Raw genomic sequence first — 18,782 nt, 5'->3', positions numbered from 1 at the left:
ATGTGTCAAATTCTTCATTGTAACTATAAATATTTGTAAATCTATATGTGCAATCGTGATAATTTTTTTTTTTGATGTAAAGTATACCTTCAGCTTTTAACTTAAGAATTTTCAACATCATTAATTGTCTTCGATGTAAAATAATAGTGTAATATATAGTGTAATATATATATATATATATATATATATATAGTGTAATATATAATATAATATAATATATAGTGTAATATATAGTGTAATATATATAATAATAGTGTAATAATAGTGTAATATAATTAGTTATCACAGTTCTGTATCAAGAAGGACCGGTTCTGGTCCTTGGACGGATTGTATCGGGGCAAATTGAACAACGCATGTAAGAGAAGAGAGGATCCCGACGTTACTGAATCGCGTGGTGAAATTTAATTAGAGACGGCGTTAGAAGGGACTGTGTGCATTAATTGTGTTCTGTCTGACGACCTTGCCCCCTTCGCTTGTTAATCGAGAATTTCTGTTTGACGTGTACCCTTGTTAACAGGATTTAGCCTCGCACGTCTATTGGCCGTCGCGTTTCCGTAAGTTATAGATGTTCTCGTCGTTCAGATAACGTCTGGACGTCTTCTCGATACCCCTATTATAACTGTAATTAGGCCACGCAAGGACGGAATCGTTTCCAAGTGAATCGATGCAAGGTTGGAATATATAAATGCCCGGACATAACTTGTAGCCAACTGACTTGTACCATAATCTTTCTGTGTTTCTGTGAATAAAAATTGGACTCGGGTTTGTTATTCCCACTAGACGTACCGTGCTGTGTGTTAAGTTGGCTTTCTGGATCGTTCGAAAAAATGACCGAGCATTGCGCGGACTGTGCCAAATATCGCCTAATGCTTAGCTATTCGAGTTACTATATTCACTGGGAAATATACTAGTTACTAGTCTCACTGGGAAAAGGAAATTGTTTTATTATTATTTAATTAATTGTTTTCTATGTTTCTCTTCGATTCTCTTTAGTAGCCAACTTAAAACAGTATTTGTTCATTATTCGATAGAAGTTCATAATAACAAAACTACAAAACTTTCTGAACAACCTACTAGTAATTGGGTATGATTAAATCATGTTAACATGTAGAGTGTTGACAGTGTCCGTGAATTTGAAAAATTTATTACAACGCTCGTGTAGTAGTGACCTTACGAAGAAAATAAACGTTCCTGTCGTTTCGAGAGCTCGTGTTTTACTCGGAACAGGTGAAGGCTGGTTTTGGAAGGCAAAAATAGGAAGAACTCGAGAAAAATTTCTGTGCAACGTGCAAAATGGAAATGAAATGATGCTGTGATCGATAACGATGCGTAATCCTGAAAGAAGCACGGTAAGCCACGTGTTGGAACTTTACGTGGAAATTATCGAGAAAGGTATTTTTCTAAGAAATTTCAAATATCTCCTTTCCGCGTTGACTGCAAGTAAGATACGAATACCAGACATGCACTAGCAGCAAAAAGTGTGCAATCAATATGTGTTTCATAAAAATAAAGAATTTTCTAAATAATTCAGCTTAGAATTGAGGTCAGGTTGTATCAAGTATCCTAATACTTATGAACAGATGTATACGTAATACGAAAGACTTAAAAATCTGATGCAGATGCCAACGACCAATTACCATAACATTAACAAACCAAAACCCTGTCCAGTTAACACAGCACTTCCACGTCCTTTCAACCTAACTTCCACGAATAAACCATTCTTTATTCCATTGTACAGTTTTGTTTCCATTTTGCGTAAGAATCGATAGTAACCAGTGGGGCAAGATTTATTAGAGTCTTATCCCCGCAATCTTCGGTGAAACGGGTAACAAACAGCAATTCTATGGCCGCTGTTCCGGGATGTCCGTAACGTATTCGCTGTGAGTTTCGAGTAAGGGGCGCGTGCCAACCGCTTTTATCGGGCACAGGGCACGCGTCGAACAAACAGGGGTTCCCGATACAATGGTTCGCATCTGCAGGGGTGGCCCAGTGCAAGGGGCACATTTCTAGGTGTTTTGAAAGGGGAGCGGAGAGAGGGTGAAGCCATGGCAAACCGTCACCCTCGCAGCAGTCTCTACTGCAACAAGGGACTGCTACGATTTGGACGTGGTTAGTCGATGCCCATCGACGCCAGTCAACGGTCTTCCTACATTCTTAACTACCGTACTCTGGAAAGAGGAAAGAATCGTCTTTCGGGGGAAGGAGAAGAATCTGGATGGACGAAAGAACCATTAACGCGAAGGGGAAATATCTCTGATCCAGGGAGGAAGAGGAAAGCTACAGAAGCTTAAGACCGAGATCAGGAATTTATTTTTGACTACCGTTAATTCTCTGCCACAAAGAAAGTGTTATCGCGTGAAGTCGTTCGTAAAAGGTCGTTAGCGGATCGATGGTGAAGTTGTTTCGTGGTTTTGTTGTGTCTCAGTAAGAATGAAAAGATATTCGTCGGTAAGTGGTTCGAGAAAAAGGATTTTTGTGTACACGTTTAATTTTTAATTGTGTTCTATTCGTACGATACAGGCTCCGTGCTTGGCAGATGGAAACAACGACAGCAAGAAGGCCAAACCGATGAAGGTAAATTCCATGAGTGCGGCGCGAATGTCGATTATGAGAGAATTATCGATTCTGCAAATTGTAAGATATAAACTAAGTACTTAAGAGCGTGTATACTCATGTGGTGTTTATACAGGAGCCGAATGCCAGAGAGTATCTGCAGTTGGCGCTGGCCAGAATCTTGGAACTGCAACGAGAGATCAAAGAGGGAACGTACACAACGGACTATACCAGCGATCTCGGTAACATTAATTTATAAATTTATTATTCGATTTTTCCAGCATCTTCTCTGGTCTCTTTATGAGGCCTCTTTGCCATGATCATTAATTTCCTATGCTCCTCAGAAATTTGAAACGTCTCCGGAACCCAAGTATCTCGTATCTGTTTTTTGAAAACTGTCTTGATATTCTATTTAGCTTCCTTGCAAGCTAATTTATAACGTAAAGCATTAGATTTATAATGATTCAATCCATTTTCTCTCATGTATTGAAAAACATCGTAAAAAGAATTTTATTCTTTGAAGAAGTTTCCGATCATTTTTCGCTGCATGTTATAAAAGTGATATTCAGAAGAATTTTCATATTAAGTACAAGTGAAAGAAAATAATGTAGTATCGTGGGCAAAAGGCCTAAGATATCGGCCGAACCGTATACAAAGTGGCGAGAGCCGCGGCGCCGTCGAGTACATCAATGTGTCGACGGTCCTTTCAAGTGGATAGTTTTGTGGAAAGAGCCTGCGTGACTCTGGCCACGGGGGTTTCGGAACACGTGTTCGATGGGACGAGAAAAGACAAAGAGACGCGAGAGTGATTTGAGTGGAATAAGACTTTTGTGTTTTAGTTCAAGTTGAACATTTATCGTTCTCTGTCCAATTAATCTCTGTTATTTTTATTTATCTTAAATAAATAGTATTAGGAGAATTTTACAAATCTAAATTATCCTAATCCTGTCCTTTTTTCCGATACTACAATAATGAAACAAACAAATATCTTGTGATGTAGTTATGATATTAGCAAACAATTTTTTAAATATTGTTTTTGTAATGTAAAGAAGGCAGAACCGTACAAAGTATAGAATCAAAACATAATGGACGTAGAAATCGATATTTTTACTGATTTTGATTTTTTGTTACTATCATAGAAAATAATAATTCTTTAAAATTGGTTTACAAACCGGAATCGATATGTAACAGTTTTCGTGCCTCAGAGATTCAAGACAGAATGCTGAGAAGCTTGGACCTCCATTTGGCGAGTAAACAAAGAGATTATACTGCCAAATTGATGAGGTCGGGCATTTAAAATGGATACTGACGGGATTTTATTGAATCTCGTCGTTTCACATTGAAACAATGGTGAAACTTTATGAAATATTTGTACTTTTGCTGATTTTTTAAGATTTGTGGTTAAGACTTTGTCTAAGCTTCCATCAGGGTCTTGAATAGTAAACTGCGAATATTTATTCAAATTCATATTTTTATGGATACTGCTGAAGGAATGCAACCTAAGCAGAAACTTGCTTTACTAAATATTCTAACGACTACTCTATTTTGCGTACTTTATATATTTTTGCATATTACGTACGTTCATAAGTTTCTCACAAATGCATGTTCGCAGTTTACTTGATAATCACTTTTTATCTAGTCAAACTTATTCAAAGCTGTACCTGTTTCTATTGAATCATTCTAGTCATATACACGAGTCATTGAATGTTAATTGCGGAAGTTATGTTAGGCCTACACGGCCTAGAGTCTCCTACCGCTCTCACAGTATCCAGAAGTCCGACAGCTCCTACAGCTCTCAAGAGCCTAGAGCTCCTATAGCTCTTCTTCTCTCATCTAAGAATAATCCTTCTTTTCGTTATCTGTATCTTAATCAACGGCGTTACTACTTTGTGTGATTGTATAAAGTGTTGGAAATATACATTATTATAACTCTGTGACTCCCAGTGTTATACCGCAACAACTACCCCGATTGTCCTAACCGAAATACGGGGATCGAACTATTCGTGGTGTTGATTATTCTAATCGTAACGGGAATTTACGATTCCCGTTGACGCGTATTCTAACGACCGCGTCTCCCCGCGATAGCTCGAAAATACAATATACAATTAAGAAACAAACAAACAAAGGAGTTTAAAAGGTATTAATACGACTTAACATTTAGAACGCTGTATAATTTTTTATGTCGATTCCCGCATAGCAAAAGAGAAAAGAAAGAACGCCAGAATGTTCAGCAATGAATGGACTAGATAACTTATGCCATTTGTATACTTGTATAGAAAATTAATTTGCCCCCTGCCATACTTAGTTCATCTCAGAATAAATTAGTTCCGTAAGGCTTATTTATTTTTTATTCTATTCACATTTTGCGAATCCTCGAGCTTGTTCTGGATAAATGGATTGCTCGGAGATTTCCACGTGATGCCTAATAAAATATTATGCATATTTATGCGGTCCACGAGATAGAATATAACTCTAAGTGAAACGTAACAGTATATCGACAGAAGAAGGCACCATTCGATATCGATTTTTTTTCTTTCTTAATCGCCTCTGTTGATTATTTCTCGCGCTTTCCTTCGTAGAGAAAAATACTTTGCTCGAATGTTTGACATTTCTTAATGAGACCGTAGCACAGTATACCGCTAATTTTGTGCCTAGAAATATACATCTATCGTTCGAACACTCATACACACTCGAAAAATACAATATTCGTTATTTCCTTGTTAACAATGATATCAGGTCCGTTTTATAGTCAAACTTTATATAACGCTACGATATAGTATCTTTCAATTGTACTTTACAGTAATAAAAATCCTAATATCGTCCAAATCTCGAGGCTTACAATCGTTGTGCTAGGAACTAGGCAAACGAAAATACATAAATCTAAAATTCTATCACCTATAAATAGTACAATACTAAAAAAACTGTCTTTCGTGTGTTCGTTGTATATATTATATCAATATTTTGAAATAGAATTTAATACGAAAGACATGTTTCGCATTCTTACAATTTAAAAGATTGCCTGTCTTTCTGAATTTTACGATGTACAATTAAAATATTTCTTGCGATAGTCATCTGCGACATATTAGACTTAATGTAACATTTGACTTGTATATGATTATTAAAATTAAACTGCTTAAACATAACGTATAGAGGGCTCCAGCAGTAGGATACTAAATTATTGCCAATGGGAACAGAATCAACGAGGAAAAACATGACAATCGGAGTACATCCCGCGAAGGTAACGGAACTCGACGATAAACAAGTCAAAGTTGAAACGACCTAAGTTTCTCGGGATTCATGAGAAAATGAAAATTTCAGAAATAAATATCCAGTCTCGATAACGATTATTTGATTTTACGTGTCGTTTCTTTCACGCGATCTATCCAATCTATTTATCTAGAATTGACTCCGATATCATCATCTTCCGTCTCATCGAATCTGTATTTCTTAAAGATACCTTAAAGCGATCTACTTATACATATATATGTACTAATAATATATTCAATCCATACTTGCATGATATTTCAAATCTTCATCCCCTGCCTGAATTCAAAAGCAAAAATATTCCAAGAAGACATCACTGCTGAAAGCTCCAGGGCTTACAAACAAACAGACATCGAATTTTCGACATGATCCTGGATCTCCGAGCGGTTTCTCAGTGTTGTTGTACGAGAATGGGTCCGCTGCCAAGATTTCGCCAAGGATCCGGTATGTCGAAATGTGCTGGGACTGTGAGCAGAGCATCGTCCGCGGTTCTGTCCGCGCTACAATTATTCGGCTTCACGCGAGTCGTGTTTATGCACTCGATGGGTAACTTGCAGAAGTCCACCTTGTAATTGCAACCCTGGCTGCTGACTCGGATGATGGTATGCAGTGGCACCTCAGCGTAAGGCACCTCTCCCGGTTTTTTATCTGTGAAAACGCCAATGATGCAGCGCAGAATAGCTTGATGAGACACGACCAAGATGTTGTTGGATCTCTGTAATTCAGCAATAACCGGTTCCACGCGGTGCATGGCGTCGATGTAGCTTTCTCCCCATGGATAACGATAGCGCAGCTTATCTTGATCGCGCCATGCAAATTCCTACGCAAAAGCATTGATTTAGAGATGTAGAAGGTATATACGCTATCTATGTACTATATACTAAAGTATATAGACTTTTGCCTAAGTCATAGAATGGTTCGTACATCGAGGTCCCCAAAGCATTAAAACCTAGCTTATGCAAAGTCAGGGAACAATGGCTAATTTTAAACATAAACTTTAATAAAGTAGACCTGCGATATAATATTCAAATCATGGTATGATTTAAGTTTCGTTATAGTACACGGTTAATAAGTACACATCAACTTCGTATTGTAATTATAAATTTTTTATTATTACCATCGTTACTATAATGGTATGACGAAATTAATGCAGTATAAAATATATAAGAATAGTTTTATTTATACATGAAATATAAATAGGTCCCGGGACGTAATAACATAGAACAATTATTTAGCATTTCACAAAGGAACAATATGAAATAATGTTTTTTTTTTCCACCATGTTATATAGTCCCCATCTGGTATACGTATATGCGTATGTAGAGAATATATCTATTTGTAGTATTTTATAAGGTTGTAAAAATTAGGAAGAGCACAATGTAATATATTACAAAATAGAAATTAAAATTTGTTCAAAGCGCCGCAAATGTTGATTTACGTAACAAGTCTATTTAGCGTATGTAATAAATCCTCTTAACGACCGTGTTGAAAACAAAAACGGGAAAAATGAAAAACTAACGAATTAATGATCAGACACGTGACTTGTACACATAATACAACCACAAAATAGGAAGTAAAAAAGGAAAAAAAAAGAAGAGACACAGATAATTGTTGGTCGAATGGAAATAATACTACGAAACCGCTTATTTAAGATGACTAATATGATTTAATGAACAGGTTTCGTTTTTAAGTGTAGCAATTGGCAGTAAACAAAACAGAATTCCCAACCTTTAGTGGAATCGCCGTTCCAGTTGAGTCTGCGCGAAAGGCATTGTGCCACTTGGCTTTTTCCACGACCTGGTAAACCGCACATCGCGATTACAACCCCTGAGAATTTTCGGGGAGACTTCATTATCCCCGACGTCCTTATTGTGATTTTATCCTTGGGTTCTGAAAGCAACAGAATCTATGATACTCGTGTAATTAATTGCATTTTCACTTGCTTGATGAGTAGACGTATGGCCATTGATAAATATCAAGGAGACAAAGGATTGTGCAACAAAGACGCGAGTATGAATGTACAGATCGTGAACAAATTTACCAACGCCAATACGCGATTACGATAGAAGTCAGATATTTTCTAAGGCATTTCATTGTAGCATCCGGTTATTTTTATGTGTATAATAATATAATAATAACGACCAATTTTAAAAGATGCACCCAAACGACTATGATAGATCTGACCCGGTGCCAAGCTAGTTTGTTAAGCCAGCCAACAGTCGAATGATCGTTAACAATGTGAACGTATGTGACGTAATTCGATAGAAAATCGAACAATGTGATCGTATAATAGTAAGAATGAAATTAGTGAGAAAATTATCGTTTCCCTCCGACGCATCTTCGATTCACAAAAGAACTCTTTCTCGCGCGCTATGAACAAGATGTTTTAAATTTTTATTTTGTTTTCGTCGAATGAAATATTTAGGTTTCTACGAAACAATGAACGTAAAAGTGAAAATAAAAGATATACGCGAGCATTATATTGCGTGCAACATTTGCATGAGCATTCTGCTTTTTACCCGTACATTTAGATTAAAATCGTTTTCACTATTGATCGATGGAAGAATAATCCTTACCGATCACACACATGTTCTTTACAATGTACCGTTAACAACACTGTTCGACAATCAACTAATGACGAATCAATAATAAAGAATGCGTTTCAATGACACAACCGGCTAGACGAACTCGCGAACTTCAGAGTGCGAATTTCAACCGAGTACTGATGCCTTCCTGTTGGGTTCCACGTTAAAAACCGAGCGTTGGTGAACTTTATATTTAGAATTCTCTCCTCATGCTCGAGAGCTTTTGGCTACACTTTTGCGACTGCCGCTTCTTTCGCGGTATTAATCTCAACAACAAACTTTGTTTTTTGTTTGTTCGACATTCTGACTTATTCTATTCTCATTTTTGGAATACGGATATTCATGCGAAATATTTGTGAGAAATATTTGTTTCACTCGCTAAATGTAGCAATTTTATAGCTCATATATTTGAAAAGTTCGTAGCGAAATTCAAATAAAATGTATTTTCGTAGAATTGACATTCTATCGAATATAAAATACAATACTGCTTCATATAAATTAAATTTATGAAATCTCTATAAAAGGTATAAATTAACCCCTTCAAATTTTATCGCAATCGATTACAGAGCTTATCAATTCTCGGAAATGTTGCGAACTTTTCAAACACCTTCATATTTTTATATATGTTTTATATGATTGTGTAATTATTTGGATTTTTCTATATTTCTCAGAACCGTATAAATATCCGCGATCTACGTATTTGATTGCTATATTTTCCAAAACTCTATATGTCATGCGATAATTTATGTAATATATCGTGTAGTCGTTCGTAATCGATATGTAATCGTACGCAATATATTGCGGTGTATAGAATGAAAGTTCAAAACAGGATTAAAGTTCAAGTACGAAAATACGTACGACGACCTGTCTGTAACGTTATAATTAACTCGCTGTTTACAATATAAAAAATTGAAATGGAGTAATAATTATCGAATTATCTGAGTTCACGAAATTCGACATGGCGATAGAAATATGCGTTATCGCGTGTTGTTTCGAATCGGCATGTCCTTGTGCCTAATAATCGAAGCTCGAAAAGCGATAAAGGTCATTACATTTGGACTAATTTAACGAATCTCTGAGTAGATTTTTTACCATAAGCAAAAGCACGTACGCCACGGAACGATTTCGTCATTCGCTATATCTGTCTTCATTTTTATTTGCGTGTCTGTTTTTCTCGACTTAACGCGTGTCAACAAAATAATTACGAATTAGACCCCTTGATCCGTGGATAAAAGAGCTTCGATGCACGTTTATAGATTATACAAACGAATCGCACGTTTCGCTTTGAAAAATAAAACGTATTGAAAACGGAAGTTTTTCAACTCAAACAATCGGATGATATACCGATGTATGTATATTGTTTTATAATTCAAAGTGCAGCTTCGAGTGTCGTATTTACCAAGCTGTTGCACGCGATACACGATCAATACCGATCATTCGCGTATACCGAACGATGTACTATCACCTATCGAGAATCCCCATGAAACCAGCTTTAACAGTTGGTACGTTGACCTGAAACGTGTCGTCACTCGATTTATTATTCAAGCGTTGAATTGTAACAACGCATGTACTCTCGCCACGCTACGGCTACCAACGTATGCGTGAATACTAAATTATTCCATGGAATATCGTGTCGATAATATTTATTTATCTATGAACAAATGGCAATGAAATTTGTAACGTCAGAATACAGTAATTAATTATGAAAATTGCGTTACGTCTTCGCGAAGATTCATCACGGTCATTTCCATATGCTGTCATGCGCAGGATAAGAACAAGCTCAGCGGCAGAAAATCAATAATCGGTCTTGTGGAGAAAACCATTTTGTTGCATCGGAACATGCGCTGTAACGGCAGCTACCACTACATCGCATTTCACCAAATTTGCCACAGAATTTCGTTAAAAAAAAAAAAAAAAAAAGAAAAAGGAAAAAGAAAAATTGAACTGACAGCTACTTGAACTAGATAAAACAAGACAATTTCTGGAACTCATCGTACTCGAAAACTCTTGTCAGAATTTTACGATAGAGAGGAGCTTAAATTATTGAAGCTTTATAAAATTCGAAAGCACTTGAGTTTGATAAGATGAGATACTCGTGGGACCTGGTACGATCGTTTAGTTACTGAGATATAGAAAAAAGAAACGAAACTTTTGATAAGAAACCACCGTGCTCTGAGATAAGGAGCATTTGCGTCAACTGAGTATAAAACGTATTACGATATAAGATACAACTCTCTCACAGCTGACAACAGCTACTTTTTTCCCACTGTATATTTATAAGCTGTGCGTATCTACAAGGACAATATAAATAATTGGCGCGTGTTGATGATAATGCACGTGTAACGACTACATGCACGGCTGATCATGAAAGTAGCAGTTCAAAGAAACACAAGGGACACACCCTCGATCGTGGAGTTTTTAGTCTTATTGGCGTACAACTTGTACGATGTGCAATGTGCACATTCCCGTTTCACGAGCTAAGATAATATCTCTCATGGGATATCCTTGAAGAAATTTTACCTTTCGTTTCTCCCCTCCCTCTCTCACTCCCTCTTCCTCTGTCTCATTAAATTCTTTCACGGTTTATCGCGAGGTAAACATTGGAACGTGTAACGAATTCTTACCAGCAATATCCACGTTGTCAAAAGACATCGTTGTCTCAAATAATTCTATGTTTAAGTTCAATTAAATAACGAAATTAATAGCGCGTCTTAGAATATATCAGTGAAGTTTCTATGTGGTACGATGCCGATTGCAGATTTAAAAATATCGGACACATATTAATATTCAAAGATCGAGGATACCTGAAGGTTTAATTTATCTCATCGATAATTTTGTTGTGCTTAATTTATGTTACTACGAATAGCAATAAGATGAATTTGTTAAACGATATTTCGATGTCCTTCGGTGACTGGTACTGAATAATCTCCATTCATTCACGAATAACAGCTTTTGTGCTCGAGGCCACGTTTAGAAGAAACATGGAACCACGCAATATCTTCTCCAGTATTGATTAACCCCTTATCTTCTTATATCCAGACACACTTGTGAATACAGAGACTTTAATTGTAAATGAAAGGAATACAAAAAGAACGCAATGCAAAGTTCCCATAATTGAATCTTTTAATCGCGTATAGCTAATTATGTATAGTTATAAAAAATAGTAGCAACGCAAGAGGTTAAGAAACGATTTTCCCCTGCGACGAGATTACAATAATTGCAGGGATCATGATAATCCATGTCGTTACCATAATTTTCTCGTTTACATCTCTGACTCCTGCTGACCTTCGGGATCTTTTCTGCCTTTACGAACTGTGTGACTGTACCCGTCGCGTTTTTCATTGACACGCAATTTATCGTCGTTAAAAGAAAACCGGGGACAACCTTAGGCGACAGAAACGCCTCTTTGAAAGGTGCACGCTAATTGGTCCGACTGAACTGATGATAAATGGAAAAGGACAAAATATTTTTTATCAATGCATACTAACTTTTTAGGCGACAGACCTCCGTTATTAGACGCCGTAAACTTACCTCTCGCGATAAATTTATCTCTCAGATAGCGCGACAAGTGCAAATCTATGTACAGATTCCTCGTTTTTATACTGTGAATCTTTCTTTGTTTATTGTTTTCATTTTCCATGCGAGTTCAATGAAAACAACAAGTTTATCAATTTTAAGTTATTTGTTACATGCTGAATTTTCATTCGTCGCACGCGTTTCGAACATACGACACGGATATCTATTTAAATCGTGTTTTATTTATAGTCACCACTCCTATTACAAGTGGAGATCACAGATTCGTGAAACCGTGGCCTGGTTTCGTGGGAATTTCGGTGTAATAGCTAAAGATCTAGCTGACACGAAACGAGAAATTCAAAGAGAACGAGCGAAAAAGCGTAATGCGTTTCAATGAGAAAAACAAACGATGAAAAAAGCCATTATTTCATCCGGTATTTCCGCAGGTGGCATTTTTTAATTTCGTTTGCATATTGCATTTCCATGCAATTTTTTATGATGACTGTTGCATTGCATAACGCAGAGTAATCCGATGCTTTCGTTTTCGATAGATAAGAAATAAATAACGTTTCCCATCGAATGTTTCGCAACCTGATTACCGATTGAATTGCTATTCAATAACATCGTTACCTATCGAATATATCGAACATGGTGTGATTGTACGAGTAAATAATATCAATTAGATGAAACTCATATTACTAGTGTTCCATTTAATCGATTTACCTTGGCGCTGTTCTTCGACGCTTGGTGCCATCGTATCAGCGCACGGCGCAGTCTCCTTTTGTATAGTCGACGTATTGATAGCGTTCACCGCTTGTGTTACGATCGATTTGTTCGTTTCTTCTTGGAAAAAGCCGGCTTGCAGTGCAAGTTTCCTCACGGCCAGACAGTAACCCAGAATCGGTGCCGCCAACAGGTCGAGACAGGCGGCAACCCAGGGCATAACCCGACGATGAACTATTCAAATTGGGGTCTTTGGTTTCCCTTCGGGAAAACACAAGTCAATAGGTAGACCAGTCGAGAAGTCGATAATTACAGGAAGAGAATGAAAGTGATCCTGGTAACGCTTTTGCTTGAAATATCCAGCAAACAAGAGCCCTCTATTTGTATAAAATACTCGGAAACAGTGGTCTATTGCTAGTCTCCTTTTTACCCGTTTTGCTGCTCAATCTTCGGCTAGAGTTCTTCCGAAAAATGATCGCTACTTGTGTGCCGTATTATGGACAACAGGTCCTCCCTCATTCCAATTTGCTTGATCCTCACCTCTGGAGCCAGTTTGCGTGCTTCTTTGCCTATGCTCGAAGAAAAGCCCAGTTCTCCGATTTTGTCCTCTTCTTTGGTTAAATCTTCTTTTACCCTCGATTGTTTGATCGTCGACGATCTATCTATCACGTTACGATGTACCTTTATAAATATTGTCGATACAGACGTTGTCCGACTCTGCGCACGCGCTGCCACAAGTATATGCTAGTAGTTTACATAGTCACGGTGCTGCCTCACCGTTTTCCAGCACACTGGTGTTCCCTTCTCGCCGCCACTTCAACTCTGCTTTGGTTATGTATATTTATATGTAAGGTATTCCTTACCCTTTTTAGCTCCTTTTCTCTCCCTTTACCGCCCACGACAACGTGGTTTCACACGGACAATCTGTGGAGTTGCCTCTGCAGAATCAGTTCTCGTACAACCGGTTTACCAGATTAATTTTATCCACCAAAGACCTTCGAATATAACTGTCGACTCTCTATTGTCCGATTCTAATCTCTGCGTTTGTTGATGTTTTGTTCACTGTATGTTGCGTGCAAATCCGCCTAACGTTCTGTAACTGAAGTTATACGAAAGTGTTTAAAAGTCAAAGTGAAAACGAAGTAAAATTGTGAAGTGAAAACGGTCGTCTCTAGTAAGATCGAGGAGGTACTAGCGACTGATATTCCCCCATTTGCTGCAGCTTTTAGCAACATCGAGACGGACCTGGTAGGCTCCCTCTGTTGAAACTGGCCAATCAACGATTCGCTTACCCCACTACTAGTATACAGCAATCATATTGGGGACACGTCGAATGTATTTACGTTTGAGGACAAAACGTCGATATTTACTGGGCCACTGCAACCTTAGACAATGCGACTTTTTACATAATATTTTACAAATCTGCGTGAAAATATCAACAGCGGTCATGGAGGAATCTGGTAGAATCTTTATTATATAACATCGTACAATGTCTCAACTATAATTTCGACAGACGCGAGCTACGTTCCACCAAATTCGAATCACCGTTATAGTGCTCTTTACGTTTATTTTGGTCGATTAACTATAATCGCTTTACTTAGACATTATTATAGACATTACTTAGACATTGTATTATAAAAACTAGTCTAATTTGGACCATTAACGTATTAATTCTTGAAACGATGACAACATAGAATTTCGTTCTTAAGTGTACAATTGTACACGCCTTCAGTTCACACGAACTGATACCAGAATCATTCTTTCCTCTCGTTCCATCATTGGACCTTATGCCTCATTAATTGTTACCGTAACGTATCACGTAATTCATAATTGCACGGCTTAAGCATTTTACTCTTGCTTCCTGGGTAACAGTTTCGACGTCACCCAAGTATTATTTATTGCAGGCAATAGATTAGATAATACATGATTCGGACTGAAAACAGGATTGCAATAACAAATGATAATTATTTACAATCTACTTGGATGAAAAGATGCAAGCTTTGAATATCATTTCTTTTGCAATTATGCGACGATTGAAATAATATTTGCTTTGATCGGTATCTAACGTTCACAAATCGACCTTCTCATTTTTCTTCGTTCGTTAACCGACCAAAGTCCACGTTTGTTTCTTCTATTTCTCCGATGATATTTAGCGAACATGAGCGGTCAGACTCGTGTACTTCACATTCAGCGTCATTTAATTCAGTCGGTGAATGGTAACGCGTTATTACCCTGTGAAATTGCAGCAGGTACAGTCTAATACGGCATAAATTATGGAAATAGTTCGCACACTGATGTGGATTTGAATCATACGATTTCTTAGAATTGATTCTATAAGTTTGATTATAATGTATGTTTATTGCTGCGTCTAGTTTATTGAAAAGTACACATTTTTATGTGACAGAAGATCTGTAATCATACGATTTGCGTAATTATTGGAGAAATGAATCAGAGTATCTTGTGATTTATATAGATAGCTAAAATTAAGGCAGTCGTTATCGTTGTATATGAAAAATATTATTATCTGTTAGGGGATGATGAATGATTTGAATGAATTCGTGGAAGATCTAAATTAGTCGAGGAAACATTGGCTTTGGAACAATTTTCCTATATTGTCTTGTTGCCAAATAAAACGTGCATTGTACAGGTTGGAAATTTTTCCTGAAATTAATGATAGTTTTGTCTCAAACTTTTTTTAAACCTAGCATAATGCAATATTTTCTACAGTTGCATAAACGTGACATTTGGTACACGTGATTCACGCATACTTTCCGCCGACGCGAGTTTAGTCTGTGTTGCAATTTTTTGCAGTAATACAACACTTGTTCGAGGCTGTGAGTTAGCATAGCTTTTGCTGAATACTTATCGTCTACAAACAAGAAAGATATTTGCACACGTCAAATACGTCCGTGACTTTCATCACGATATGGAAGATTCCGACTTTTCTTTGCATACGCAAAACGATATCAGAATATTAAAATCCACGAATTTCCTTACACGTGATAAACGTGTGCCACGAACGGCGCGTGATAAAATGATGATAGAGGTCATGAACGATCGAGGGTAGCATGAAATGAATTCTAAGTTCTATAACTAAATCGGCACACATGAATCGTTAACGTAACTCAATTGAGAAGAGAGCGTCGAATCGTCTAGAAACACTCGTACTCCTGTTCCAAAAGCGTTAGTGCCAAGAAGGTGCGCTTTGTCGTTCAATTATTATAAATAGAATAATACTCCCAACCATCCGTTGTATTATCGCGTTGTTAAGTTACTTGTAAAGTCTACCGATTCTTTCGAATATCGTTTTAAGGCTCTTAGTTTCCATATAGTACTATTTTTGCAAGCATTTGTAAAACGTTAACGATAAAACGAAATCCAAGATTATCTTATTTTTGGAATCTCGAGCGATATTTAAATCGCTCGAGATTACTCTAAATATATTTTGACATAGTAAAAATAAATTTTAATTCAAATTTCCCGCATAACGCCACTTTTTTAATTGCTAGTTTCCAGCTGAACACGGAAGATGGCAGGACGGTTCCTAATCAATACAAATTGATTGTTTGATGCGTATGAAGCTGTTTTACCTTTCCCTACGCTAGTGGCGCTGCGTGATATTCTCAATGTTATCATTCATCATATCGATATAATGTGGCGTTTACACTTTGGACACTTTTTGAAGCGACTATGTTGTGTTTGAATGCGATCTGCGTTTTAAACGAAGAAAGATTTCCTGCAAAAGGTACACAATATCATCATATTTTTGTTTGTATTATTCTTTTATACTGAACTTTTTCCCTGCATAGAAATGAAGAATTTGTAGGTTATGTTATCTATTGTATTTACATATATCGCGTAGTATGATAAATATATAAATCATATGTATATGTTTTTACTTGTATATTGGAATATATTACATAATTTTTGTTTAAACATTGTTACAGTTGGTTGGGCGTCGTGGCAAAATGTTCAAGGCTTCGGAGAACCTCCTACAGTAAAGTCACAAATTTTGAACCTTATTAGGTCCATACGAACGGTGGCACGAAGTAATTACAAACAAATTATTTTAATTCGTTTGATAATTAATTTAAATATAACAGAAATATGTTGTTTGTTGCAGTTCCATTGATATTCCTAAATATCGTAACAATAATTGTGAAACTGGTGCTTGGGTGAAAGAAACGATTGATGGTGTAAATAAAAGGACAATGAGCTGTGAAAAGTGATGTACATAAACGCAAAATTACATTCTTTTATTTTTACCTTTGTATCGAAGAGTAAAGTATTTTTTATTATATCGTGTTTCAGCATATTTTTGTACTGCAAGTATTTTAAAAGATAGCAGTATTTATATATGTTGTTTCTATCTATATCAATTCTTATTTATTTTTATATTATTTTATAAGCTTCCAATTGTTTAATTATGTTGGATACGTTTTACATATTTTTCTAATCATCGTAGTGAAGACAAAAAATTCTTCATACGATAATGCGGTAATACACAACAAACCTTTTATCATATCAAAATACATATATTTCCATATATACTTAAATATTTATCTAAAATATCATTCATCATTTCGAACTTTTTAGAATATTTCTTTCCACGTTATCTAGCAGTTCCTGTTCCATCTGCTCTAAACATCTGCTTTTTCCTACACTAAACAGCATCTACTTACTTCATTTTGCCAATGTCTACAAATAAACTTGAAACAACCGTCGAAATTCATATTGCAACATCAACTCTATAAAAGGAAGTTTGTCATGCGACATCAACATGTAACTGTAAGTTGCAATTTAGTTCCATTTTTTTTTTATCGACGCCAACAATTGAAAATCTCATATTTCGTTAGGAGAATCGTCAAAGAATTGAATATCTTTTTACTTTTATTTTTTTTTTCGAAATTCTATTCACTCAAGACACGTGCTCGGAACTTGTTTCATTTTCTCAATTAGTCATTTACATTTTATTCTTGAAAGTACGGGGAAATTCATGGTGAAGAGATGTGGCGAACTTCCGCTACAGGACGTCTCTTTCCGTTAAGTGTCTTCGAATGTACTCTCTCACTCATAATTTAAATCATAAATCAACAGACGAACGTACTGTAAATTATGTTCGACTTGGTGTGAGGTGTAAGTAGTTGGACAGGATGCTCATGTCTGTTTGTCTTCGTATCTTCATAGACGACGCGATGACGCACGCGGGAAGCCAATGATTTTCTCGTAACTTTCTCCCCTTCTTCCCTTTCTCGGGGTGGAAGTAACATATATACATACACATCTCCGTGCAATCAATAAACAAGTGTCATGTTGACTTTGCATTCTGTCATTAGCTACCAACAACTCAATTTTTGTCACATTTCAGCAACGTGCAACAAATTTCCTAATTTCTTAACTTCTTATTGCCAACTTTAAAATCTTATATCTATCTTTAAAGGATCAACTTATTTTCCTCGAGTTATACCTTGAAATATAGATACATGTCTCACGTCTAAAATAGATTCACTAAACACGGAAAATCGCCACTGAAACGCACATTTGTTTACGTCCGCTTAATCATATATTCAAAACGATAAATAGAATGGTTTAACTGTTTCAATTTCCTCCGTTAGATTTAATTTATAGTGTCCATTAATCTTGGACGCCTTCGCGGTCGATTGGAGCGGAAATCGTGAGGCAATATAACGACTGGATCACTTCTGGCTGATCTCCTTCACCGTAATAGTCATAGAAGTGATAAACACGTTTGTGCAATCGAATCCCTGCCATTTACACAATTTCTGAGCACGTATGGGCCCATCAAAATTGCACCGCTTTTTTCTCTCGTGCAAGTTCCACAGTTGCAAGTACGACCTGCATTCCCTGGACTCTTTCGTGTAATGCTTGCCCAAGTTACATAACCGACCCTCATCAGAGAATCTCTCTTTCCTTCTTTTTTTAATTTTTTCTTGCGAATGGCTGAAGCTGCTCGATTAGCTGCGCTGATACACGGCAGTGCCTATTCCATTTTTCGCAGAATACAAACTTGTTGTTGTTTAGCTATTTCATATTTTTCCTTTGAACAATCAGATGAATATGGAAGATGATAGTTTCACAGTGTATAAAGAAGTTGTTTGGTAGTGTTTGAGCAACGAAGAA

At 36.6% G+C, this 18,782-nt stretch overlaps 3 protein-coding genes across 4 annotated transcripts in view; 1 reads left to right on the top strand and 2 right to left on the bottom strand.

Moving 5' to 3' along the window:
• LOC126922566 (neuropeptide CCHamide-1 receptor-like) overlaps positions 1-18,782 on the bottom strand; it is a 189,286-nt gene that overhangs the window by 71,325 nt on the left and 99,179 nt on the right. The gene's annotated exons all lie outside the window — the stretch shown is intronic.
• Positions 6,599-13,852, bottom strand: LOC126922629 (uncharacterized). Its single transcript, XM_050735427.1, has 3 exons — positions 12,642-13,852; positions 7,546-7,707; positions 6,599-6,637 (listed from the first exon to the last, which is right to left on the bottom strand). Exons 1-3 carry the CDS (start codon positions 12,859-12,861, stop codon positions 6,612-6,614), a joined length of 408 nt encoding a protein of 135 aa, XP_050591384.1. The 5' UTR covers positions 12,862-13,852; the 3' UTR covers positions 6,599-6,611.
• Positions 15,085-16,939, top strand: LOC126922776 (immediate early response 3-interacting protein 1-like). The gene is made up of 4 exons (XM_050735637.1): positions 15,085-15,094; positions 16,264-16,386; positions 16,589-16,690; positions 16,765-16,939. Exons 1-4 carry the CDS (start codon positions 15,085-15,087, stop codon positions 16,818-16,820), a joined length of 291 nt encoding a protein of 96 aa, XP_050591594.1. The 3' UTR covers positions 16,821-16,939.

This window comes from Bombus affinis, chromosome 12, assembly GCF_024516045.1.
Source record: "Bombus affinis isolate iyBomAffi1 chromosome 12, iyBomAffi1.2, whole genome shotgun sequence".
Taxonomy (NCBI): Eukaryota; Metazoa; Arthropoda; class Insecta; order Hymenoptera; family Apidae; genus Bombus; species Bombus affinis.
The sequence above is the reverse complement of the archived record's forward strand: the minus strand, read 5'-3'. Positions and strand labels throughout refer to the sequence as shown.

What these genes read in the sequence shown, in the direction of transcription:
- LOC126922629 (XM_050735427.1), bottom strand. Translation starts at nt 12,861, where the DNA reads ATGCCCTGGGTTGCCGCCTGTCTCGACCTGTTGGCGGCACCGATTCTG. An exon ending in CGTCGAAGAACAGCGCCAAG is followed by an intron (nt 7,708 to 12,641) that starts GTAAATCGATTA and finishes TGTTGCTTTCAG; the next exon opens with AACCCAAGGATAAAATCACA. An exon ending in GAACGGCGATTCCACTAAAG is followed by an intron (nt 6,638 to 7,545) that starts GTTGGGAATTCT and finishes GCTTTTGCGTAG; the next exon opens with GAATTTGCATGGCGCGATCA.
- LOC126922776 (XM_050735637.1), top strand. An exon ending in AGAAAGATTTCCTGCAAAAG is followed by an intron (nt 16,387 to 16,588) that starts GTACACAATATC and finishes ACATTGTTACAG; the next exon opens with TTGGTTGGGCGTCGTGGCAA. An exon ending in CATACGAACGGTGGCACGAA is followed by an intron (nt 16,691 to 16,764) that starts GTAATTACAAAC and finishes TGTTTGTTGCAG; the next exon opens with TTCCATTGATATTCCTAAAT.